Source organism: Lithobates pipiens, unplaced genomic scaffold (genome assembly GCF_037356315.1).
Source record: "Lithobates pipiens isolate NorthernLeopardFrog02 unplaced genomic scaffold, aLitPip1_a1.2 Scaffold_28, whole genome shotgun sequence".
NCBI classification, from domain to species: domain Eukaryota; kingdom Metazoa; phylum Chordata; class Amphibia; order Anura; family Ranidae; genus Lithobates; species Lithobates pipiens.
The window spans coordinates 68,896,295-68,922,017 of NW_027507789.1; the positions used below are offsets into that span (position 1 = coordinate 68,896,295).

Consider the following 25,723-nt stretch of genomic DNA (forward strand, 5'->3'; position numbering starts at 1 on the left):
CCCTCTCCTGCTCCTCCACAGCTTGATCAATGACACGACACAATGCACGATCCATAAAGAAGGCATAAGGTACCATGTCACTGATGGCGCCATGGCTGCGACTGACCAGTTTGGTGATCTCCTCAAATGGGCGCAGAAGTCTGCATGCGTCGTGCTATAGCAGCCACTGGCGAGGTGAAAAAAAACCCAGCTCCCCAGAACCTGTTCATACATGTAGACGTTAACTGCACGTTTCTGCTGGAGCAGCCTATCAAGCATATAGAAGGTTGAGTTCCATCGCGTCGGGCAATCGCAAATAAGACGTCTGACAGGCAGATTGTGTCGCCGCTGAATGTCAGCAAGGCGAGCCATAGCCGTGTAAGATCTTCTGAAATGGGCCGAGATTTTCCTTGCCTGCCGCAAGATGTCCTGGACCCCAGGGTATTTGACAATGAATCGCTGCACGACCAAGTTTAAGATTTTGCCCTGTTTCAATGCGCTAAGCTGATTGGCACCGTTGTCACACACCACTTTACCAACTGTCAAATTGAGCCGTGTTAGCCACTGATCTGCCTGTGAATGCAAAGCTGAAAGGAGTGCCGGGCCTGATGTGGCTCTTGGCTTCCAGGCACAACAGACGCAGCACGGCATGGCAACGTCTCACCTGGCATGTCGAATAGGTTCTGGGGAGCTTGGGCGGCGCAGCGGAAGAGACGCTAGCAGCAGAAAAGGAGGAGTCAGCCGAGGAGGAGAGGGAGGAGGATGGAGTAGGAGGAGGAGGAGAAGAAGAGCCAGGCCTGCATGCAATCCGTGGCGGTAAAACCAAATCTACACAGGTGCCACGGGTTACATACTTGACGGCCGTCAGAAGGATCACCCAGTGGGCAGTAAAAGTGATATACCTTCCCTGCCCGTGTTTGCTAGACCACGTGTCTGTGGTCAGATGTATCTTGGCACCGACACTGTGTGCCAGAGATACATTCACTTGCCGCTGAACATGGCCATATAGCTCTGGGATGCCCTTCTGTGAGAAATACTTCCTTCCTAAAACTTCCATTGTGGTGTTCCAATGGCCACAAATTTGCGAAAGGCCTCCGAGTCTACCAGATTATATGGCAGTAGTTGGCGAGCTATAAGTTCTGACAAGCCAGCCGTCAACCATTGGGCGTCATCATTTTTTTACGCTTGAACGTTAGGCCCACGGAAGCCTGCCTTTTTGCAGAAAAACGTGAGCTTGGCGTGATGGAAGGTGGAGTGGAGGACAATTGTGAGGAGAGAGGAGAAGGAGAAGTAGAAGACGAGGCTGGACGGTGAGAGCCTGGAGTGTGGCTTTGTGTGTTCCGTTGCTCCCACTGGGCTCGGTGATGGCTGCTCATGTGCCTTCTTAAGGCGGTCGTCCCTAGGTGAGTGTTGGGCATACCGTGACTAATGCGTTGACTGCAAAGATTGCAGATGGCAACGCTATTGTCAGCAGCGGACACGTTAAAAAAAGCCCACACTGCGGAGCCATGTGCCGGTGTCCTGGGAGCGCCAGATGTGACCGTACATGGTCGATGACTCGCTCCTGATACATTTGCAGTCTGCTTTGTCCCTCCTGCGCAATGTAAGTTATTCCTGCTTCTCCTCCCTATCTGCTGGTCCATATCTCCCTCCGAACTCCCCTCCTCTTCCTCTCTTGTGAGCACCCACGTGACATCACTAGACATGTCATCATCGACGTCACCTTCCCCACCGCTATAAGTAGAGATCTCGAAGTAGGCAGCAACACCGGGGACCAACCTCCTCCTTGGGCTGATCTGGGTACTGGCGTCAGACTGCTGAGTAGCAGTTGTTGCTACTTCCTCTTCCTGATCCAATACCAAGAGTGGCTGCGCATCAGAAATGTCTTGATATGGATCGGAAAATAATTCCTGTGACTCAAGCGGAAGGTATGTGGAGGTGGTGGTGTTGTTGGTGGTAGTGTCTTTGGGGGTGCACATAGCAGAGAGTGAAGAAGAGGGTGCAGATCGAGAGGATGAGGAGGGTGCAGAAGAGTAAGGCTGAGTGAGCCACTCAACCAAGTCTGGTGCGTCCTTTAAATGAATTGAACGCACCTTCTGCAACTTCCCACTTTGGATCAAGCCTGTTGCTCCTGCCCTACCCCTGCGGAAGGGCCTGCCTCTTCCTCTGCCTGTCATTTTTTAAATGACCCTGTGACAAAACTCTCAGTCCCTATACTGATGAAGGACTGCTGCAGTATAGGGCAGCGGTCAGCAGTAGTGCACCTCAACCCTATGTATTGTGGACCTATACCAGTCCTTACGGAATAGCAGACTGTACCTCACTCAACTCTATGTACTGTAGCACCCTAGACCAAGTTACCAGTCCTTATAAGGACCTTTGTGGAACAAGTAGGTTGTGTGTGACTGATTAGCAGGCTGTACGTCAGTCCCTATACTGATGAAGGACTGCTGCAGTATAGGGCAGCGGTCAGCAGTAGTGCACCTCAACCCTATGTATTGTGGACCTATACCAGTCCTTATAGAATAGCAGACTGTACCTCACTCAACCCTATGTACTCTAGCACCCTAGACCAAGTTACCAGTCCTTATAAGGACCTTTGTGGAACAAGTAGGTTGTGACTGATTAGCAGACTGCAGCAGAAGGGCAGCAGTCAAGTATAATATTCTTTCTATATTTGGAGGAAAGAATATTATACGTGTACAAGCCTATTACCATACCAGTCCTGAAAAGAACCTTTGTGGACCTAATATAGTAACAGCTACTGATTAAACTGACCCTCACTGCCTCACACACAGCTTCCTGCCTGTCCCTATATAAACTGACAAAACAGAGGCTGCTGGAACAATAACTTGAATAGTACTTTTGTGGACCTGATAGTAACAGCTAATGATTAAACTGACTGTCCCTGCAGCACACACCGTCCTGTCCCTTTCTCTAAACTGACAAAAGACACTCAGGCTGCTGCAACAATCAGTAGCACAGCAGTGCCTCAAACCTATATCCTGAACTACACCTAACACCTATTCCAGTCCTGAAAAGAACTTTTGTGTACCAAATAGCTAGCGATTTGGGTCACTGCAATCTCTCCCTGCTCCACACAGCAACCTCTCCCTATAGTGACAGAAGAAAGAACGTAAAATGGCCGCCGGATCAGGTCTATTTATAAGTTAGGGGGAATGTCCAAGTGTCCATGTGCTGTAATGTCTCAATTGGCTGTCCTGTACCCAGGGCTGGACTGGGACAGAAATGTGGCCCTGGACTTCATCCAGACCGGCCCACTTACAGTTTGAGTGTCCCATCAGCACTCCCTTACATCAGAGTGTCCCATCACCAGCCCCCTTACATCAGAGTGTCCCATCACCAGCCCCCTTACATCAGAGTGTCCCATCAGCACCTCCTTACATCAGAGTGTCCCATCACCAGCCCCCTTACATCAGAGTGTCCCATCAGCACCCCCTTACATCAGAGTGTCCCATCACCACCTCCTTACATCAGAGTGTCCCATCAGCACCTCCTTACATCAGAGTGTCCCATAACCAGCCCCCTTACATCAGAGTGTCCAATCACAAGTCCCCTTACATCAGTGTCCCATCAGCACCTCCTTACATCAGAGTGTCCCATCATTAGCCCCCTTACATCAGAGTGTCCCATCATTAGCCCCCTTACATCAGAGTGTCCCATCATTAGCCCCCTTACATCAGAGTGTCCCATCACCAGTCCCCTTACATCAGAGTGTCCCATCACCAGTCCCCTTACATAAGAGTGTCCCATCACCAGTCCCCTTACATCAGAGTGTCCCATCACCAGCCCCCTTACATCAGAGTGTCCCATCACCAGCCCCCTTACATCAGAGTGTCCCATCAGCACCCCCTTACATCAGAGTGTCCCATCAGCACCCCCTTACATCAGAGTGTCCCATCAGCACCCCCTTATATCAGAGTGTCCCATCACCAGCCCCCTTACATCAGAGTGGCCCACTGAGCCATCGGCCCACAGGGAAACTCCCGGTAGTCCCGATGGCCAGTACATGCCTGCCTGTACCCCATGATGGATGTGTCATCATAGGTAAAAGTTATTTTACACAGTAAACACGGAAGCCCGCCCGGCGAACGGCGAACCGTTTGGCCATCACTACAGAGGAGTGGTGTCGCCCCTGTATGAGACTTGATTGTCAGTGAACCCACATCTCTAGTACAATAGAAAAAGAATCCCTGAAAAAGAGTGTATATCCTCTGATGGGATTTTAAATAGTTTACTGGCAATAGGTAATAGTAGAAAGACTCTAATCTCTTCTACTCTTGTACTATTACCTATTGCCAGTAACCCTATTTAATTTCCCATCAGAGGATATACACTCTTTTTTAGTGATTCTTTTTGTATTATAAATACTGCCTGGAAACTGGAAATTGTCCATAGCAACCAAAAAGTGTGCCTTTATGTCAAAAGTGGTTTTAGACCAGCTAGAAAACGGCAATAGTAAATTAGAACACTTGCAAAATTGAGTGATAGTTAATTATGTGGAAATTAATTTTATTACTATCATATTATTATTTTTTAGAATTATTTATATTTATTATATTATAAGTTTGTGTTTCAAACTTCATCATACCTGGGATGTCTACTAGACTCTTGTTTGGACAGATTTAAGTGTGTTATTCCTAACACAAATCGCCAAATTTCTATGCAAAATAATTGTACTGCTTTGAGACGCAAAGATCTGACATAATCATACCGCCAGGGAGGCTACGGCTGGGTTCACACTATTGCAATTTGGATGCGGTAGCTGCAAAAATGTCAGTCCAGCGCATTCGTGCGGGAGCCTCAGCACAGAGCTCTGAAGGAATGGCACCAATGTTCAGTTTCTTCAAAGTACATGCACTGGTGACATCACTGGCTGCTGCTCACTGGAATATCTCCTAAACAGTGCACATTTATTATATATTCCTATTACCTACATGTAAGCTTTATTATAAACTTACCTATAGGTAAAAATGTCATAAAAGACTTTACTATCACTTTAATTCAGAGTGGATAATCCATCTCCATCTAGTGGTCAAGTTTTATAATGACACATCAATCTATACAATTCGTATTCGTCTTGAAAGGCAGCACCCTTTACAAAATCCATGATCACCTCCTAATCAATATCATCAACTAAAAATCAAACAAATAAAAAGAGACCGCAGGTGAAACGTGTTCCCCTCCCATGCAGGAAATGTGCACAGAACGCCCCTTTCCTGTGTGAACAGACCCTCAATGTCACCCCAAACCCGGGTAGCAGTCTTGTGACAAAATATGCTTGGCTCTCCGCTGAAAAAAAAGTACAGGAGCTACTTTGGCGCTGGCTGCCCTATGTTGTCACACAACAAATGCACCAAAACAAAACAATGTGTCGGCCAGGTGTGAAGGCGGCCTGATTGTTAATGGCAATTAAATATATGGCACATTGAACAATCTTTTCAGTCTTTTAATTGTATAGATCATTATTTTTCAAACTTTTATCAGTCAAGGCACCCTTTAAAAAATATGGACAGTCTGGGGGCTCCCCATTTCAAAAGGTAAAAACTATTCTAATAGTTTTGCATAACACAGCAGCATCCACACATGTAGGACCCCCCAACATTAGGGGGGATTTATTCTTCCAAAGCAAATCATCTTTTATAAACTGGTATTGACTAGGATTCCAAGGTTTCTCTTTTCCCTCAAATTTTCTCCATCACTCAGCTAAAGTGCCCTCAAGAAGGTTGTAATGGTGCACAATGGAAACCTGTGGCTGAAAGGCAGCTTTATCCACATGCTGGCTTGTATACAATTTTGGGGCAATTTTCAGGCATTTTGCCAAGGCACCTCTGAAGAAACCTCACGGTGCCCCAGGGTGCCTGGACATCCTGGCTGATAAAAGCTGCTATAGATAATATGGTTATATATATAACATTGTTTTAAGTCCCTCTTATGCTGGGTTGTCTCTGCCCAGACAATCCAGTGTTGTCTTGCTGCGATCCGCTACTCAGTTGTCACATCCTGGGTCCCATGCTGCCATCCTGGTCATTGAGAGTTGGCTGCCTCTTCTGGGTTCAGGCACAAGCCCCGCCCCCACCCCTCCAGATGATGCACGCCACGTCTGCCTATCAGATGCTGCAGATCCCTTCTCCTGTAGCCTCCTAGGATACATGATGTGGTATCCCAGGAGAGTGGTATGAAAAAAGTTAACTGAAGAATAGCATTTTACTATACAGAGGGGGGTGGGGGCTGTGAGTGCATGTAGGGTGGGTCATTTTAGGATTGTAGGCTCCACTTTAAAGTGTATCCCCAGCCAACTTTCACAAGGTGGCCTTCCTTATTGCCATCATGTCTGCGAGGTGAGTGCTAGCAATATTGTCTTGTATAAAACTTGTATGGACAAGGTTGTCTTGAGGCCTGGAGCCTCCTTTCATCGTAAAGTGGATGTAAACCTGATTCATGAACTTTTTTCATGTGCTCTGATTAAACCAAGAGTCCTTTGGTGAAATCGATTGGTCAGAAGTGACGATCTAGTAAATTTTTCTCCCATTCGCTAAAATACTTTTGACCAATAGATTCCAAGCCTGCCCACCACGACAAGGTAGACTCTTCTAGGGCAGGACCTACACTAAACTACACTAAGCTACCCTACTGGATGCTAGTCATCGATTTTCTAATGTTGGATGTATGTTTGTAGTAGGCCTCGTCCTATAATCTGTGTATGCGATCTGCTCTCTCCTAATCAGTCGTTTTCTTTCCTTCAACCCCTCCAAATCTTACAGTGTATGGCTATCTAAATGTGCTTCTAAAGCCCTAAGTTTTATCACCTTAATGCACTCTATGTACTAAGGAGAAGGACCTTCTCTGCTGAAGCTGCCCACCCAACCCCCCTTTTCCTTACCTGAGCCCATCCGATCCAGCTTCCACCGCTGTCTCTCTCCTCATTGGACAGACTGATAGCAGTGGGAGCGATTGGCTACAGCTGCTGTCAATCAAATCCGATGACATGGGGGTGCGCGGTGGCCAGAGTCCCGCTTTCTGTGTCAATAGATGCAGCAGCGAGTCTCGGGAGTTAGCACGCACAGGTGCCCCCAGGGAGAGCGGCTTTCCGTGGGGGCACCTGAGGAAGAGGAGGGTCCTGGAGTGCCAGTGGGGGGTACCCAGAGGGGCTGCTCTGTGCAAAACCATTGCATAGAGCAGGTAAGTATAGGCATGTTTAGTATTTTTTATTTTTTTTTATAAAAATACCCAGTCTAAAAAGAAAATATCTGTTATTACTATACTTATACATTCATACAATTTTTTTTTTGTTTTTTTTGTTTTTTTTCTCAAAACATCAATTACTATAAAACTGCTAGAAGTATGCTGTATAGAGGAAAGATGTTAAATATTTATACATTTACATGTATACATTTTCTATACATTTTTTTCAAACCCTTAACTATTAGGCCCTCTTCACACGGGACGAATCGGATGGATGGGCTCCGCTAGCTCAGTGGGGGATCGCTCCGTTGATCCTCGCTGAGCCGGCAGATGACAGGTCTGTCTCCGCTCCCTGTGCAGGGATGGACCTATCAGAGCCCCGCTGTTCTCTATGGGCAGATCGGATGAAAATGGACTACGTGACCGTTCTCATCCGATCAAATCTGATCCGCTGGATGGATGGCAAACGTATCGCCATCTGTCTGTTTTGAGCAGATCTTGTCGGATCGGATGGCAGGTGGGTGTCAGCGGACACATCTTCACTGACATCCGCCTGCCCATATGAGTCAATGAGTGGCCGGCTCAGATCTGACTGAAAATGGATCCAAGCGGGTCAGTCGTGTAAAAGGGGCCTTACAGTTGTCACCAAACTGCAGCCCTGGGGCCAAATGTGGCCCTTTGCTTGCTTTTATCCTGCCCTTGAAGCATTATTCCTCCCACCAACTCCAATGATGGGGCGCTATTCCTCCCACTGACACCAATGATGGGGCAATATTCCCACCACTGACTCCAATAATGGGCCACTATTCCCCCCCACTGACACCAATGATGGGGCACTATTCCCCACTGACTCCAATGATGGATCACTTCCTCCCACTGACTCCAATGATTGGGCACTATTCCTCCCACTGACTCCAGTGATGGGGCACTATTCCTCCCACTGACTCCAGTGATGGGGCACTATTCCCCCCACTGACTCCAATCATGGGGCACTATTCCTCCCACTGACACCAATGATGGGACACTATTCCTCCCACTGACTCCAATGATGGGGCACTATTCCCCCACTGACTCCAATGATGGGGCACTATTCCCCACTGACTCCAATAATGGGGCACTATTCCCCTCACTGACTCCAATAATGGGGCACTATTTCCCCCACTGACTCCAATAATGGGGCACTATTACTCCCACTGACTCCAATAATGGGGCACTATTCCCCCACTGACTCCAATAATTGGGCACTATTTCCCCCACTGACTCCAATGATGGGGCACTATTCCTGCCACTGACTCCAATAATGGGGCACTATTCCCCCCACTGACTCCAATGATGGGGCACTATTCCCCCCACTGACTCCAATAATGGAGCACTATTCCCCCACTGACTCCAATGATGGGGCACTATTCCCCCCACTGACTCCAATAATGGGGCACTATTCCTCCCACTGACTCCAATAATGGGGCACTATTCCCCCACTGACTCCAATGATAGGGCACTATTCCCCCACTGACTCCAATGACGGGGCAGTATTCTCCCACTGACTCCAATGACGGGGCACTATTCCTCCCACTGACTCCAATAATGGGGCCCTATTCCCCCCACTGACTCCAATAATGGGGCACTATTCCCCCCACTGACTCAAATAATGGGGCACTATTCCCCCCACTGACTCCAATGACGGAGCCCTATTCCCCCACTGACTCCAATAATTGGACATTATTTCCCCCACTGAATCCAATAATGGGGCACTATTCCTCCCACTGACTCCAATAATGGGGCACTATTCCCCTCCTGACTCCAATAATTGGGCACTATTTCCCCCACTGACTCCAATGATGGGGCACTATTCCTGCCACTGCCTCCAATAATGGGGTACCACTCCCCCCACTGACTCCAATAATGGGGCACTATTCCTCCCACTGACTCCAATAATGGGGCAGTATTTCCCCCACTGACTCCAATGATGGGGCACTATTCCTCCCCACTGACTCCAATAATTGGACACTATTTCCCCACTGACTCCAATAATGGGGCACTATTCCCCCCACTGACTCCAATAATTAGGCACTATTCCTCCCACAGACTCCAATAATGGGGCACTATTCCTCCCACTGACTCCAATAATGGGGCACTATTCCTCCCGCAGTAAACTGGTCCTTTCCTTAGAAGGTTTGGAGACCCCTGAACTAGTACTACACCACTTCATGTAATGTATATAAAAAGAAAATGTGTCACACAATGGGGATTAGAAACAGATATGGAACACCATTAGGATCAACACGAATGTCAAACCTGTAGTTGAGCATTTCTTCAAAGGTGATTGGGGCATCAGCGGGCAGTCTGCGGGGCAGTCGGGGAACAGCAGCCCGGCACAGAGGACAGGTCCTGCTCTGCTGCGCCCATCGCTGGATGCATTCCAGGTGGAATTGGTGACTGCAGGGCAGAGTCGTAATGTCTTCTCCATTTTGAAAATCTATTAAACAAATGGAACATGTCAGCTGGTCCTCACCACCCGGCTGGATGGGTGGCGGTGGTGATGGGGGTTGTTGAGGAGCTCTGCCACGGTCTCTAGGAGAACGGCTCCTATGGTCCTCCTGTCTCCTCCGACGGGCTCTAGACCTCGTCCGATGGGCGATGGGTGACTCTCTGCCGTCCTGACGAGAACGCCTCTGCCGGGATCCGGGACGAGAAGGACGACGCATCCCGATGGTATAGGGTGCCTTTTATACCTGAAAAAGACTAAAAAATTATAATATTAATAATAATATTATAATTAGCAATAAGATGGTAGAAATAGCGATAACTATCAATTAAAATCGATAAAATCGCAGTCAGTCACAAGGAAAAGCAGTAAAACGCTGTGAGATCGCAGAGCAACAGCTCAGAGCAACCGCACTCAGCAACTCGTAATGAGAAGTGACCTGAGACAGGCTCAGCCTCATCCCCCTCTAGTAAGCGCCTGTCATTCATCTTATGGTGACCTCACAGCATCGTATTTGTTGCCCATATGTCATCATACAACACTGTACACATCTACATCTTATATCATTACATTCATTTCACATTTCATTACATTCTAATGGGTTTTTTAAGGGTTTAATTCTTTAAAATTGTCACTAGGTGGCAGTCTCCGTTTTCCCATAGCTAATTTGCATACCACTATGTCCCTGTCCAATCAGCTGAAGGCTGTGCAGTGAGGAGAGTGGGAGTTGGGCGCCATCTTGGCTAATGGTTGTGTATGAGAAATTGATATGAGTTTATATTTGCTGGGAAAGCTGAAGAAATCACCCAATCCGGGAATTTTGGTGAGTGAGGAGAGCAGAGCTTTACAGGTGAGGAGTACAGAGGTGAGGAGAGCCGGGGGTAGGTAGGAGAAGGCGGTGGGGGGGAGGTAAGTAGGTGGGGGGTAGGTCTGACAGAATGTACTGTGTGCGCTCTGTGGTGTGAGGTGAGCTCTGAGGTGTAATGGGGAGTATATAGCCGGCTGTAGAGGTGATAATATCCGGGGGAGGGGGGGCAGACATAGCTGGAGCCCCCCATCACCCCTCATCTGCCCCCCCCCCCCAGTCTGTGCCTCCTAATCCCCCTCATCATTGCTGGATAAGAGGGGGTGTGGGGGAGGGGAGGGCGGACTTGAGGCCCCTATAATGTGTAAGCTGACCCCCCTCCCCCCTCTGATGATATAAAACAAATGTAATATATTGCAGAGTAGCAGCCCTCAGATCTGCATTATATTTCCTGGTCACCATGGTGATCATTCAGTAACACTTCCTGTCCTCCATCCCATATACATAGAGGGGGCTGCTATGACTAGAAATAGGAGGGGGAGGGGACTTTCACTGCCCCAGACCCCTAATACAGGGATGGTCACATGACACTTCCATGACCACTAATGATGGGGGGGGGGGGTAAAAGTGTTTGTAAACCTCAGACATGAAATATGAAGAATGCATATCCCTCTATAGCTGGGGTTGGCAACCCGTCGATCGCCACACAGTGACTGGTTGATCGACACCTCAGCTTGCCGAGCCGACTATCAGATGTGGGACTGTTTATTGGCAGCGGAAACGCCGGCCGCACAGAGAACAGCCGGCGCATCAGACGATGCGGCTTCTATAGTGCGGCAGTGTCAGGCGGAGTGATATTACCGCCCCCTCTGTATTCCTGCCTTAGCAGAGAAGCGGAGTGCAATATACCAAACAAGTAGTGTGTGCCCGAGGTGCCCGGGGAGCTGTGGGCAGACCTACCACCCCCTGGGGAGTTTCCAGACAGACGGAGCTGCTTCGGCAGTCTGTGTCTGTTCTGTCCCTGGATGCCCCCTCCTCACCCAATGGATGCTCGGGGGCATCGCACCCTTCACCCCAATTCTTCACTGCTCTCAGTTGTAGTCGGATCCAATGACCAATGGTAAAGGGCCAGTTCACACCACATGCAGTCCGGTGCATTTTTTTCTGCCTAAAAAAACGCATGGATAGTAGGTTATATGCTTTTCAATGACATCGTTCACACCAGTGCTTGCATTTCCAGTGCGTTCCAGAAAAAAATAGAACATGCTGCATTTTTCCTTCATTGGACTGTGCTGCAATGCTGTAAAACGCATCAAAAATGCACTGGAACACACAGGTCCTTACGGCCAGTTCACACCATAGAAACGCAGTCCGGATGCGTTCCAGATGCTTTTCTGCATGCACATTTTTGGTGCATTTTTAATGCAGTCCAGTGCATTTCCCTCCCATTTTTTCTTAACCCTAAATAAGGACATGTGTGTTCCAGTGCGTTTTTGATGCTTTTTACAGCATTCCAATACAGATCAGTGCAGGAAAAATGCAGCGTGCTCTACTTTTTTTTTTCTGGAACTGGAAAGCCCTGAAACTGACCGCACTGGTGTGAACTATGCCATAGGAAACCATATAACCTACTTTCCATGCGTTTTTGATGTAGGAAAAATCGCACAGGACTGCATGTGGTGTGAACTGGCCCTAAATAAGAACATATGTGTTTCAGTGCGTTTTTGGTCCATTTTACAGTGTTCCAGTTCCAGAAAAAACTTTTCCTGCACTTGACTATATTGGAACACTGTAAAACATGCCAAAAACGCACTGGAATGCAACTAAATGCACCAAAAACGCACTGAAACACACATTTAAGGTTAAGAAAAAAGAGGTAGAAAAAATGACCTGGATTGCATCAAAAACACGCATGCCGAAAAGGATCTGGAACGCATCCGGACTGCGTTTCTATGATATGAACTGGCCCTAAATACGGATTTGTGTGTTTTAGTGCATTTAGGTGCATTCCAGTGTTTTTTTGTTTCTTTTTACAGTGTTCCAGTGCAGGAAAAATGCAGCGTGTTCTTCTTAACCCCTTCCTGCCGAGCGTACACAGATGTGCGTACTCGGCTTCCGGGGGTTATACCGGGATGATGCCCGCACCTGCAGGCATCATTCCGGTACCGTTTTGCAGAGCGGGCGATCGGCTATCCAACCATAACAAACGATGCGGCTAAAAGCCGCTCGGCTGTTATGCTGGAGGATTGGGACGTCCCCCCCCTCCCGCCGCTCTTACCGGTGCTCCCGTTCAATCAGGAGCACCGATCTCACATCCGCCGCTTCCAGCAGCTGGGGAGGGACTGGAATGAAGCAGTAAGCGGCTTCATTCCAGTCTCCTAATTGTAAACACGGAAGCGACATCATGACGTCACTTCCCGTTTACTCGGCTGCCAATGGCGCCGGTTTTAAAAAAAAATATACAGTATTCAGAATCTTCGTTTTCGGCGATCTGAATACATTGACGTGTAAAGGAGGGATGGGGGGTCTTTTAGACTCTCCATCCCTCCATAAAGAGTACCTGTCACCACCTATTACTGTCACAAGGGATGTTTACATTCCTTGTGACAGCAATAAAAGTGATCAAAATTTTTATTTTTTTTAAAAAACAATTTATTAATTTTAAAATAAATAAAAAAATAAAAAAAATTTTAAAGCGCCCTCCGTCCCCGCGATACGCATACGTAAGTCGTGCCCACATATGTAAACGGTGTTCAAATCACACATGTGAGGTATCGCCGCGATCGTCAGAGCGAGAGCAATAATTCTAGCACTAGATCTCCTCTGTAACTCTAACCTGGTAACCGTAAAAAAATGTTTAAATTGTCGCCTATTGAGATTTTTTAGGAACCGTAGTTTGTCATCATTCCACGAGTGCGTGCGATTATAAAGTGTGACATGTTTGGTGTCTATTTACTCGGCGTAACATTATCTTTCACATTGTGCAAAAAACTGGGCTAATTTTACTGTTTTTTTTTTTTTAATTCATGAAAGTGTCCCTTTTGCCAAAAAGTTGCATTTAAAACACTGCTGCGCAAATACCATGTGACATAAAATATTGCAACAATCGCCGTTTTATTCTCTAGAGTCTCTGCTAAAAAATATATATAATGTTTGGGGGGTTCCAAGTTATTTTCTAACAAAAAGTATGGATTTTAACTTGTAAACACAAGATGCCAAAAATAGACTTAGTCATGAAAGGGTTAAAAACTATATAACCTACTTTACATGCGTTTTTGATTCCAGAAAAAAAATGCACTGGACTGCATGTGGCCCTAAATAAGGACATGTAACATAAAACGCACGGATGTGAACTATAGCCATACTGTAGTGTGTTTCTGCAAAACTAAAAACGCACTAAAAAATGCACAGGTGTGAACCAGGCCTTACTCGTGGATTGAGATTCAGGCAGCTGGGTGGATCCCAACAATATGGTCGGGATCCTTCCAGATCCTATAGCTGCTCTGCCATGTCAGCTGACAATGGGCAATAGTGCTTGTCTCCCTTCCCAGGTACTGAGCGGCTGTACAATACAGGAGTCACTCATAGCTGGTTGTTCACACCACATGCAGTCCAGTGCATTTTTTTCTGCATCAAAAACGCATGGAAAGTAGTTTATATGGTTTTCTATGGCATATTTCACACCAGTGCGGTCAGTTCCGGGGCTTTCCAGTTCCAGAAAAAAAAATGTAAGTATTGAATTTTTCCTGTACTGGAACGCGGTAAAATGCATGAAAAATGCACTGTAGTGCATCAAAAACGCACCGGATCCCATTACACTGAAAAAAAGAAAAAAAAAGCATCTGGAATGTATCCAAAAATGCACTAAAGACACACATGCAGAAACACATCCGGAACAGATCTGGAATGTGTTTTTGTGGTGTGAACGGCCCTAATTGTCCTATCTGAGAACTGAAGCCGTATGGGCAGAATTATTATTGCATGTTTCTTCTGACATGTGCTGCACAATGCTCTATTCTCTCTAATTGTCTTCATTTGCACAGTAGGGTAATAGAATCGCATTATCACGGGTCGATTGTATAAAAGCTCAGATTCAGTTTTTCTGGTGGATTTTATTCTACTATAAATGGATTCTCTTATTAACAATAAAGAGAATAACAATAGACTCTCAAATGTTTAATATTAATAATAATTTTGAATAAAAAAATGCAATGATTGTATTACTGCTTGTGTTGTAGCCAAATGATTTCATACTTGGATGGGAAGGGGACTCTTAGGCCTCGTACACACGGGTGAATGTCGGGCTCGTTCGGCCCGTGTGTACTGCAGCCAATCCGACAAGCCGTTCTTTTAGCCAGCTTCTCTGGAAGGGTTATGACTGAAAGAGGTCTGCTGAGCGACTCCCATTCAGTGCTGACCGGAGTGTTCTGGTGGGTGGGCTGTTCCCCTGGCACAACAGAATCACACAGCAGGAGAGATCGCCGTACTAACATTGCATTGATAGTACAGCGGCTTCCCCTGAATTGTCAGTTTTCTTTTTTTCTTTGTTTAGCCCGCCGCGTAGAACAAAAAAAACGATTATTGTGTACGAGGCTTAGAAATAGAGCTGGGCGATTTAAAAAAAAAAAACTCGATTCACGATTCAAATCAAGTTTGTTTTTTTTGTTTTTTTTTGATGGACAGTCCTGAGGAGCTGTGGGCAGGAGTTTTTAGGCGAGGCCGAGGCTCCGGCCTAGTCCTTGGCTTCCGGCCTTGTGGACTAGGCCGAAGCCATGGCCTCGCCTAAAAACTCCTGTCCACAGCTCCTCAGGACTGGCGGGTTGGTGAAAAAAAAATCTAAAACAATCAATTTGTTTTAAATTTTGAATCGATTTGACCTCTCAACTCGATTCAAGATTTAAATAGATTTTTTTCCCCAGTCCTACTTAGAAGTGACACTAAACTCTGATTTTAACACCATCTTTTCAAATATGTATTCTTAACTCAAAAAATATCCTCTGTGGCTCTCAGCCCCCTCCAAATTCTTTTCTTTTATTTTTTGCTCACACATGATTGCAACTAATATAATATACACTGCTTGTTTAAAAGAAATGGGTGTGAGGGGGAAAGGAGAGGTTGAGGAGCTTAAGGAGGATGACGATGGTAAGGAGGCAGAGAAACACACAATGAGAAATAATTTCATGAAAAATTTCCCAGGACCATTAACTACTTAATGGCCCACCACACATTTACTGCCGCAGGGCGGCCCGGCTGCACAAAAACAACATACCTGTACTTTGTTTGCACTTCCTGGTCTGGGGCACGTGCGTGCAACCCGCTCCCACTGTGATTGGACACAGCAGGACCTAATCAGCGGGTCCGCGATCGTTCAGAGGAACAACAGAACGGTGGTTTGTAAACCAGGCAGTCCGTCGTTTTGTCACAGAAGAAGAGAGAGATGTGTGATTCCTACTAATCAGGAACACCGATCTCTCTCTATATCTAGTGTCAGCCCACACAGTAAGATATCACAACTAGGGAACACATTTAACCCTTTGATTGCCCCTTATGTTAACCCCTTCCCTGCCAGTGTCATTTATACAGTGACAATGCATTTTTTTAGCACTGATCACTGTATTGGTGTCGCTGGTTCCCAAAAAGTGTCACTTAGGCTGCTTTCACAGTGCAGCGGGAGCGGCGTCGGCGGTAAAGTGCCGCTATTTTTAGCGGCGCTTTACCGTCGTTTTAGCGGCGGTGTGCGGGCGCTAGCGGGGTGGTTTTAACCCCCGCTAGCGGCCGAAAAGGGGTTAAACCCGCCCGCAAAGCGGCGCTGCAGCGGCGCTTTGCCGGCGGTATTGCCGCGGTGTCCCATTGATTTCAATGGGTAGGAGCGGTGAATACACCGCTCCTTCACCGCTGCAAAGATGCGGCTAGCAGGACTTTTTTAACCGTCCTGCCAGCGCATCGCTCCAGTGTGAAAGCCCTCCGGCTTTCACACTGGAGTTAAAGGGGCCGGTTTTTTTCAGGCATTACACAGGCGCTATTTTTAGCACTGAATACCGCCCCAGTGTGAAAGCAGCCTTAGTGTCAGATTTGTCCAGCGCAATGTCGTAATCCTGCTAAAAATCGCTGATCGCCGCCATTACTAGTAAAAAAGAAAAAAGTCCCTAAATCTATCCCCTAGTTTGTAGACGTGATAACTTTTGCGCAAACCATCAATATATACTAATTGGGATTGTTTTACCAAAAATATGTAACAGGATACATATTGGCCAAAATTGATGAATGTTGTTTTTTTGATTAGATATGTTTATAGCAGAAAGTAAAAAATATTTTTTTTTTCAAAATTGTTGGTCTTTTTTTGTTTCTAGAGAAAAAAATAAAAACCGCAGAGGTGATCAAATACCACCAAAAGAAAGCTCTATGTGTGGGGGAAAAAAGGGGCATACATTTTGTTTAGGTACAATGTCACACAAGCGCACAATTGTTAGTTAAAATAACGCAGTGCCGTATCGCAAAAAGTGGGCTGGTCATTAAGGGGGTAAATCCTTCCGGGACTGAAGTGATTAAATGGGGGATATGTATGGATTCAATTTGTTGAATAAGGAGGATATTGTTGTGACTTTAAGCCCCCTTTCACACAGGCTGTGCGATCAGGTCGGCCTGTCTGTTATTCAGGTGGATCTGATCAGACCATCCATTCACCTCTATGGAATGGTGGATGTTAGTGGACACATGTCTGCTGACATCCTCCGATATCCAATCTGATCCTGTCCACCAAATCCAGGACCACCATCCATCTGGCGGAGAGGTGATCCGTTTTCATCCAATCTCCCCATAGAGGAGAGTGGGACTCTGAGGGGTCCGTCTCTGCACAGTGAGGTTGGTGGGTTTTGCCATTGTTTATGTCACATGGTTTTTGTGCAGCGTTTTTTCAAACGCAGCTTTTTTTTGGGGGGGGGGGGGGTTAGAGACTACACCTTTTTACATTTTATTGTGAAAAAACACAATACATAACCCAATTTTTTTTAAATATAAAAGATGATGTCACGCTGATTGGATAGATACCAAACATGTCACGTTTTAAAATTGCACACGCCCGCACAACGGCGACAAACAACATAAATTTTACTATTCATAGGCAATGCTTTAAAAGCCTTTACAGGTTACCACTTTAGATGTACAGAGGAGGTCTAGTGCTAGAATTCCTGCCCATGATCTGACGTTCGCAGCGATTCCTCACGTGTGGGATGATTGTTTTGTGTGTGTTCAGGACCAACGTACGCTTTCTTTTCTAATTATTTATACTATTTTATTTTGACACCGTCGCTTTAATTAAATTATTTTTTTAAATCACTTATGTTGCCGTCACAATGAATGTAAACATCCTTTATGACACCAATAGGCATGTGTCAGGTATTATTATGGGGGGATCTGGGGTCCTCCTTTGCACTTAAAAGCATTCCAAATGTCAACAACAGTGGTTTTAAATGCTTGTATTATTTTTATGTTTTATTTTTATTAGTAATAGCTGTGCTCTGCGATTTTTATTTATTTTTATTTTTTATGGGACTGCGACATTGCGGTGGGCAGATTGGACACTTTTGACACATTTATGGGACCGTTGGCATTTATACAGCGATCAATGTTATAAAAAAACACTGATTACTGTGTTCTTTGTGTGGGTTTCTAACTGTATGGGGGATGGGAATTACTAGAGGAGGAGACATATGGCTGTTCCGCCTTAGTAGGAACAGACGATCTGTCTCTCTTCTGACAAAATGGGGATTTGTGTGTTTACACACACAAATCCTTGTTCTGGCACTCGTACCTGTGATCGTGCGTGGGTGGCAGCGATTGTGCCCACCGGCCACGTGCATCGGGTCCCCAGTGGTGCAGCATGTGGCCTCTTAAAGGAGACGACGTACGGGTACGGGATTTTGCGGTAACGAACCACTTTTCCGACATATATGTGCGTGAGTCAGTCGGCAAGTGGTTAAGACTCCAGTAAAGTGGAAGTAATGTCATGCCATCACTTCCAGGTTACTAGATACGAGACCCGATCAAAGACGATTCCAGCTTTGTCCGGGTTGCCGGCAGACGTGGCGGCTGGTCGCTTGGGCCTCCTGGTGGGACGGGCGAGCTGCGGAAGGCGGGGGAGGGGGGAACGTTCTCTCCGCTGCTTAGCCGCATCGGTTGTTATTACAAGGAAGGGACGGTTGGCTCTAAAAAACGGTACCGGGGTGATGTCTGCAGTTGCATATCACCCCAATATAACCACTTGAAGCCAAATGATGTACAGGTATGGGATTTGGTGGAAAGTGGTTGTAAACCCTTACAAACCACTTTTACCTACAGATAAGCCTAGATTAAGGCTTACCTGTAGGTGCAAGAAATATCTCCTAAACCGTGTGGAAAAGACAGTCACGCTGTCTACGGCGCACGCACTGTAGACAACGGCACGCAGGTATACTGAGTGTGCCATTTCTAGCGGCAATTGTGCCTTTAGTGGTGGCTCCCGCGATTCAACACACAATCAGCGCCGAAACCCTTTCTAGTGATTAGCGCCTGTCTTCTCTCTTTTTTTCCCCTAAAATTGCCAGTCAGACCTCTTCCCCTGCAGGATGGAATGTTGGAGGAGTTCAGTACACCATTCGAGTACAAAACATCCCCAGAAATTGAATTTACTGTGTGTGACTTTACAGGGGAAATTGTCCTTAGCTTAGTGAATGTGGTGAAAATCTGTGCAAAGAAGATCGAAAAATCAGTATTTATACTTTCACATGATTGGATTATGGAGGTCAACAGAGCTTCACCACATTCAGTAAGCTAAGGAGTGACACAGTGATCAGACTATTTACCTTTAGTAAATCGACCCATAGTGTTTGCAAAAGTAAAAGGTCGTTTTTTTTTTTTTTTTATGGAGTAGGAAAGGGTTAAGCCCCCGTTCACACACCGAATCCAACTTTGAAATAGATTTCAAAGCTGCAGGTCATCGCAACTTCAAGTGCAAAACTGAAATCGCAAAAAATAGTGCAGGAACTTCTATTTCAAATCGGCGAGGCACCTCAAAGTCGAAGACGCACCCATTTGATCAGTTCCATTGTCAACAAGGTGCGACTTGTCATGCGATTTTGGATCTGTCAAATTCGTGTGACAACGATGTGAATGGGTACTTAACCCATATCTGGTATTTTTTCTAAAAGTTTGCTACTAAGAAAATGTTCCCTTCATATTTTGTCTGAGAGAGGCAACAGGAAATCTCATCAAAGTGAATTGATCTCCCATCACACCCCTTACATTGCGTTGTATGGCCCCCACATGCTTGTATGCATGCCTGATAACATTGGGGATGCTCCTAATGAGACGACAGATGGTGTCTTGGGGTGTCCTGGGGTATTTCCTTCCAGATCTGGAGCAGGGCATCACTGAGCTCCTGAACAGACTGAGGTGCAACCTGGCGGTGTTGGATGGATCGAAACATAATGTCCCAGAGGTGTTCTATTGGATTTAGGTCAGGCGATTGTGGGGGCCATTCAATGGTATCAATGCCTTCATCCTCCAGGAACTGGCTGCATACTCTTGTCACATGAGGCCGGGCATTGTCATACACCAGGAGGAACCCAGAACCCACTGCACCAGCGTAGGGTCTGATAATGATTTCTGATTTCATCCTGATACCAAATGGCAGTCAGGGTGCTTGCCTGATTCTTACCCTCTGCCACCCCTGCCTGTGTCTAACCCCTCTGCCACCCCTGCCTGTGTCTTAACCCCTCTGCCACCCCTGCCTGTGTTTTAACCCCTCTGCCACCCCTGCCTGTGTCTTAACCCCTCTGCCACCTCTGCCTGTGTCTATCCCCTCTGCCACCTCTGCCTGTGTCTATCCCCTCTGCCACCTCTGCCTGTGTCTATCCCCTCTGCCACCTCTGCCTGTGTCTATCCCCTCTGCCACCCCTGCCTGTGTCTATCCCCTCTGCCACCCTTGCCTGTGTCTAAACCACCCCCCCCCACACCTGCCTGTGTCTAAACACCCCCCCCCACACCTGCCTGTGTCTAACCTCCCCCCTGCCTGTGTCTAAACACCCCTGCCTGTGTCTAAACCCCCCGCCACCCCGCCTGTGTCTTAACCCCCCCCGCCTGTGTCTAAACCCCCCCCCCGCTACCCCTGCCTGTGTCTAAACCCCCCCCCCCCGCTGCCCCTGCCTGTGTCTAAACCCCCCCCCGCTGCCCCTGCCTGTGCCTAAAACCCCCCGCCTCCCCTGCCTGTGTCTAAACCCCCCAACCACCATTGAATTTGATTGAACTCCCCCACCACTGTTGCATGTAAATCTTACTTCCTGATAAATTACATTTTAATTTTCATTGCCATGATATAAAATAATGGTTGTGGGGGCTTTTGGTGGGTGTGATTTTTTTTTTGGGGGGGGGGGTAGGTGGGCTGGGCAGCATTTCATTCCTGGACCCAGGCAGCACAATGTCTTGGGCCAGCCCATATATGTTTTCTTTTTTTTTAAGCTGTGTACTTACCTGAATTTGCCTTAGGCTGAGTTCACACTGGCATTAAGAGCAGGTGTTTGAGAGGCATTTTAAAAAGCCCCCCAAATGCCTATGCACAAGATACAATAGATATATAGTGCTGTTCACACTAAGCGTTAGCATCCTGTTGCTTCAAAATTGAAGCCTCATGTTGAGTCAGGAGGTGTTTGAAGCCTTTTAAACGCCCCCCATTCAAGTCTATGGTAAATGCTCTGGTAGGCGGTTGCAGGGCATTAAGATTTGTTCATTTACTGTAATGGAATAGGCATTTGTGGAGCAGTTTTAACGTTCACCAAATGCTTCAAAACTGCCCATAGGGTGTTTGGGGAGCATTTTTAACTCCTCATTAATGCTTGTAAAATGCCTGTCAAATGCCCAGACTAAAGCTCATTGATGCCGGTCTGACGCCCACACTAATGCCATACAAACTCTATAGGAGCGTTTGTTGAGCATTAGATATTTATATCAGCATCTTGCAGTCCTTATACAGCAGGTCGTCCTTCACATTTTTGTTACCACTGTGACAATCATATTATTTTGTATTTATACATGCACTGTATACTTCCTTCATAATTGTTTTGCAAGAAGTTAATGTCCATATTTTATGTCTTTAGACAGTTCTACTTCATCAGTTTGTCTTCCTGAAGAAACAGACTCTGCCCTGCGAAACGTGTCGAGAACATATTCAAGACGCTATGAGTGGAATCTTTAAAAATGTATGACGGCATTTATATAACATGTTTTATAATTGTCCTCACCTTGATTTAAAGTGTACAGTTTTGTATTATGTGTTTAACTTGGTGCCTTATTTAGGATGTTTTTACTGAACATAGACAATAAAAGTTGTTTTTTACTTGGAGATTTTTTCTTGGTGTGGTACCATTAAAGTCCTATTGAACTTTGTGTCTTAGGGAATGCTCTCCTTATGCATGTGTAATATATTATGTATGCACTTCCTGCCCTGGAGTTGTTGGCTTCGAAACCCTGGAAATTGAGAGAGAGAGAGAAAGTCTCAGCCAAATGTCCCATCCATGCTACAAGCCAGAAGAGCATACTCGCCAACTGTCCTGGGAAATTCTCAGGATTTAGACCTTTGTCCCGGTCTTACAGTTTCCTGGGAAATGTCCCGGTCTAAATCTTTTTTCCCACTAGAGGCTGCGCCGGTGTCCTGTCAGATAGTGTCCGCATTCGCAGTACACATGACAAGCAGATTCTGAAAAGATCCGAAGATGAACGGCGCCTGCGTCGTGAGTCCAGGTTCTAGCCCCACCATCCAAGTGGACATAGTTAGAATAAAAAAGAGCCGAGCAAAGCGAGGCCGTGCCCGAAGCGTGGCGAGCGACACAAGCCCGCAAGGGTCCCTCTAACTATGTGCAGCCCTATGTCCACTTGGATGGTGGGGCTTACACCTGGACTCATGGCGCAGGAGCCGTTCATCTTTGGAAATTTTCCGAATCTCCTTGTGCTCCATACTGTGCAAGCGCTGCGCCTGCGCAGTACACAGCGGACACTGTTCCATAGGTGGACATTTTTGGACAGAACACCGGCACTAATAAAATGTCTCTGCCGGCTGCCATTTTACTGAAGACCAGCTATCGTGAGGAAGAAAGAAGAGGCGGAACCCAGGCTCTGCCTTTTGGTTCTTCACTTCAGCTGGTCATCTGTAATTGGGCGGAGGCCAAATCACCTGCGGCCCACAGCTGAGGGGACACTTAATGTAAGGAGGGACTCCACTGGCTGGGGACACCTGATGTATAGGAGGACTCCACTGGCTGGGGACAACTGATGTATAGGGACACTCCGCTGGCTGGGGACACCTGATGCAAAGGGGCACTCCGCTGGCTGGGGACAACTGATGTATAGGGGCACTCCGCTGGCTGGGGACAACTGATGTATAGGAACACTCCGCTGGCTGGGGACAACTGATGTATAGGGGCACTCCGCTGGCTGGGGACAACTGATGTATAGGGGCACTCCGCTGGCTGGGGACAACTGATGTATAGGGGCACTCCGCTGGCTGGGGACAACTGATGTATAGGGGGACTCCGCTGACTGGGGACACCTAATGTATAGGGGTACTCCGCTGGCTTGGGACAACTGATGTATAGGGGGACTCCGCCGGCTCGGGACAACTGATGTATAGGGGGACTCCGCTGGCTCGGGACAACTGGTGTATAGGGGGACTCCGCTGGCTCGGGACAACTGGTGTATAGGGGGACTCCGCTGGCTCGGGACAACTGTTGTATAGGGGGACTCCGCTGGTTCGGGACAACTGGTGTATAGGGGGACTCCGCTGGCTGGGGGCACCTGATGTATAGGGGGACTCCGCTGGCTGGGGGCACCTGATGTATAGGGGGACTCCGCTGGCTGGAGACACCTGATGTAATGAGGGAATCAAAGTTACACAAAAAAGAAAGCAAAGAACATATAAAACACACACCACAAAACGTGCTGGAAAAGCACATCAACCACAACCTGCATAGATGTGAATCTAGCCTTAGCGAAGGTTCTGGTTTTTCCCCACAGGTGTATTGCAATATCCTATTTGGGGAGGGTCATTTCTCATAACCCCCCTGAAAAGAGGGCTTCACAATTCATGTACTGACAAGAAGCCTATTGATAGGAGGAGAAAGAAGAGAGACAGAGATGAGCTCAGCCAAATCGGCCAACATTGGAGCCATGTATGACCAGCTTTAGTTAGCTCTCATAACAGACTATATAATGTTTATTTGTTTTTGAGTCATGTCTAAAAAGAAGTATAAAAAACATGGGTCTTCCACATGCCACTTAGGCCCCTTTCACACATGCGGACAATTTTGGATGAAATACGGACATACATGCATCCCTATGACCCGATATCATCCGTCTCCGCTATGGTCCGATTCTGCAGACGGAGGAAAATCCTATTTTTCTATCCTTCTGCAGAGCGGATCGGATGAACGCGGACAGACGGCCCATGTTCATCCGATCTCCCATAGAGGAGAGCGGAGATCTGACAGGGCACTCCCTGCACACTGTGCAGGGACCGCCCTGTCATCCGCCGGCTCAGCGGGGATAAACGGAGCGATCTCCGCTGAGCAAGCGGATGTTCACGGGGCGGATCATTACGGATCCGTCCCGTGTGAAAGGGGCCTTACAGGGTAGCCCACTATGAAGACATATAAGACATACAGGACAGCACAGTGGTTCATGGCTCTACCTTCATGGAGTTTGTATGTTCTCCCTATGCTTGTGTGAGCTTCAAGATCATATGGTAGGTTAACTGGCACAAGTATGTATACTTGTATATTCACTATATTACCAAAAGTATTGGGACACCTGCCTTTACACACCCATGAACTTTAATGGCATCCCAGTCTTAGTCCGTAGGGTTCAATATTGAGCTGGCCCACCCTTTGTAGCTTCCACTCTTCTGGGAAGGCTGCCCACAAGGTTTAGGGGTGTCTATGGGAATCTTTGACCAGTCTTCCAGAAGCGCATTTGTGATGTCAGGCACTGATGTTGGATGGGAAGGCCTGCTCTAATTCACCCCAAAGGTGTTCTATCGGTTGAGGTCAGGACTCTGTGCAGGCCAGTCAAGTTCCTCCACCCCAAACTCACTCATCCGTATCTTTATGGACCTTGCTTTGTACACTGGTGCGCAGTCATGTTGGAGCAGGAAGGGGTCATCCCCAAACTGTTCCCACAAAGTTGGGAGCATGAAATTGTACAAAATGTCTTGGTATGCTGACGCATTAAGAGTTCCCTTCACTGGAACTAAGGGACCAGGCCCAACCCCTGAAAAACAACCCTACACCCTAATATCCACTCCACCAAATGATTTGGACCAGTGCATAAAGCAAGGTCCATAAAGATACAGATGAGTGAGTTTGGGGTGGAGGAACTTGACTGGCCTGCACAGAGTCCTTTCCTCAACCCGATAGAACTCCTTGGGGATGACTTAGAGCAAAGACTGCGAGCCAGGCCTTCTCGTCCACATCAGTGCCTGTGCTCACAAATGTGCTTCTGGAAGAGAGGTTCAACATTCCCATAGACACACTCCTAAACCTTGTGGACAGCCCACAGAAGAGTTGAAGCTGTTATAGCTGCAAAGGTGGGCCAACTCAATATTGAACCTTACAGACTAAGACAGAGATGCCATTAAAGTTCATTTGCATGTAAAGGCAGGCGTCCCAATACTTTTTGTAATATAGTGTACATCTGAGATATGAATCTTAGATTGTAAGCTCCTGAGGACAGGGGCTGATGTGAATGTACAAAAATATCCTAAGTGCTGCATTAATTGTTGGTGCATAAATACATACTTTTAGTAAATAAAAAACCCGGGTCAGGAATAAACTTTTCAAGTCTATTCTGCCAAAAACTTTCTACGCCCCGCGTACTTTTCATTATTATTACAGGGCTTTAGTTCCACTTTAATTTAAAATGTATATTCAGCAGGTTTTGTACCAGAAACAAAGTTTTGTGTCATCAAAATTAAACTGAAATAATTTTAAAATAACTAACATTTTTTAAATAAAATATAATTAAAATAAAAGGCAATAATGTACAAGGAACTCTCTACAAAACGGAAAGGGATTCTGGGCAATGCCAAAAAAAGCCTCTTTTCACATTCGGAGCCTCCAGTTTCCTCTCCTAGAAAGTCATAAAAAGATGACATTTTATTTGAATGGATGGGAAATCTGTTGGTAAAATATGACATTTAATGGAATTTGGGCTAAACTAAGAATTAT

General features: G+C 46.6%; 1 protein-coding gene across 2 annotated transcripts in view; it reads left to right on the plus strand.

Moving 5' to 3' along the window:
- Positions 1-21,849, plus strand: part of LOC143934860 (heat shock factor protein 4-like) — a 58,241-nt gene extending 36,392 nt beyond the window's left edge. Inside the window, exon 3 of one of the 2 annotated variants that reach the window (XM_077458462.1) lies at positions 21,609-21,849. In XM_077458462.1, the coding sequence (XP_077314588.1) occupies positions 21,609-21,712 (104 nt within the window). In that variant the 3' untranslated portion in view covers positions 21,713-21,849. Of the gene's footprint in view, positions 1-21,604 lie in introns of both variants that reach the window. The other variant, XM_077458463.1, reaches the window with a different exon arrangement.
- Positions 21,850-25,723: the final 3,874 nt, after the last annotated feature.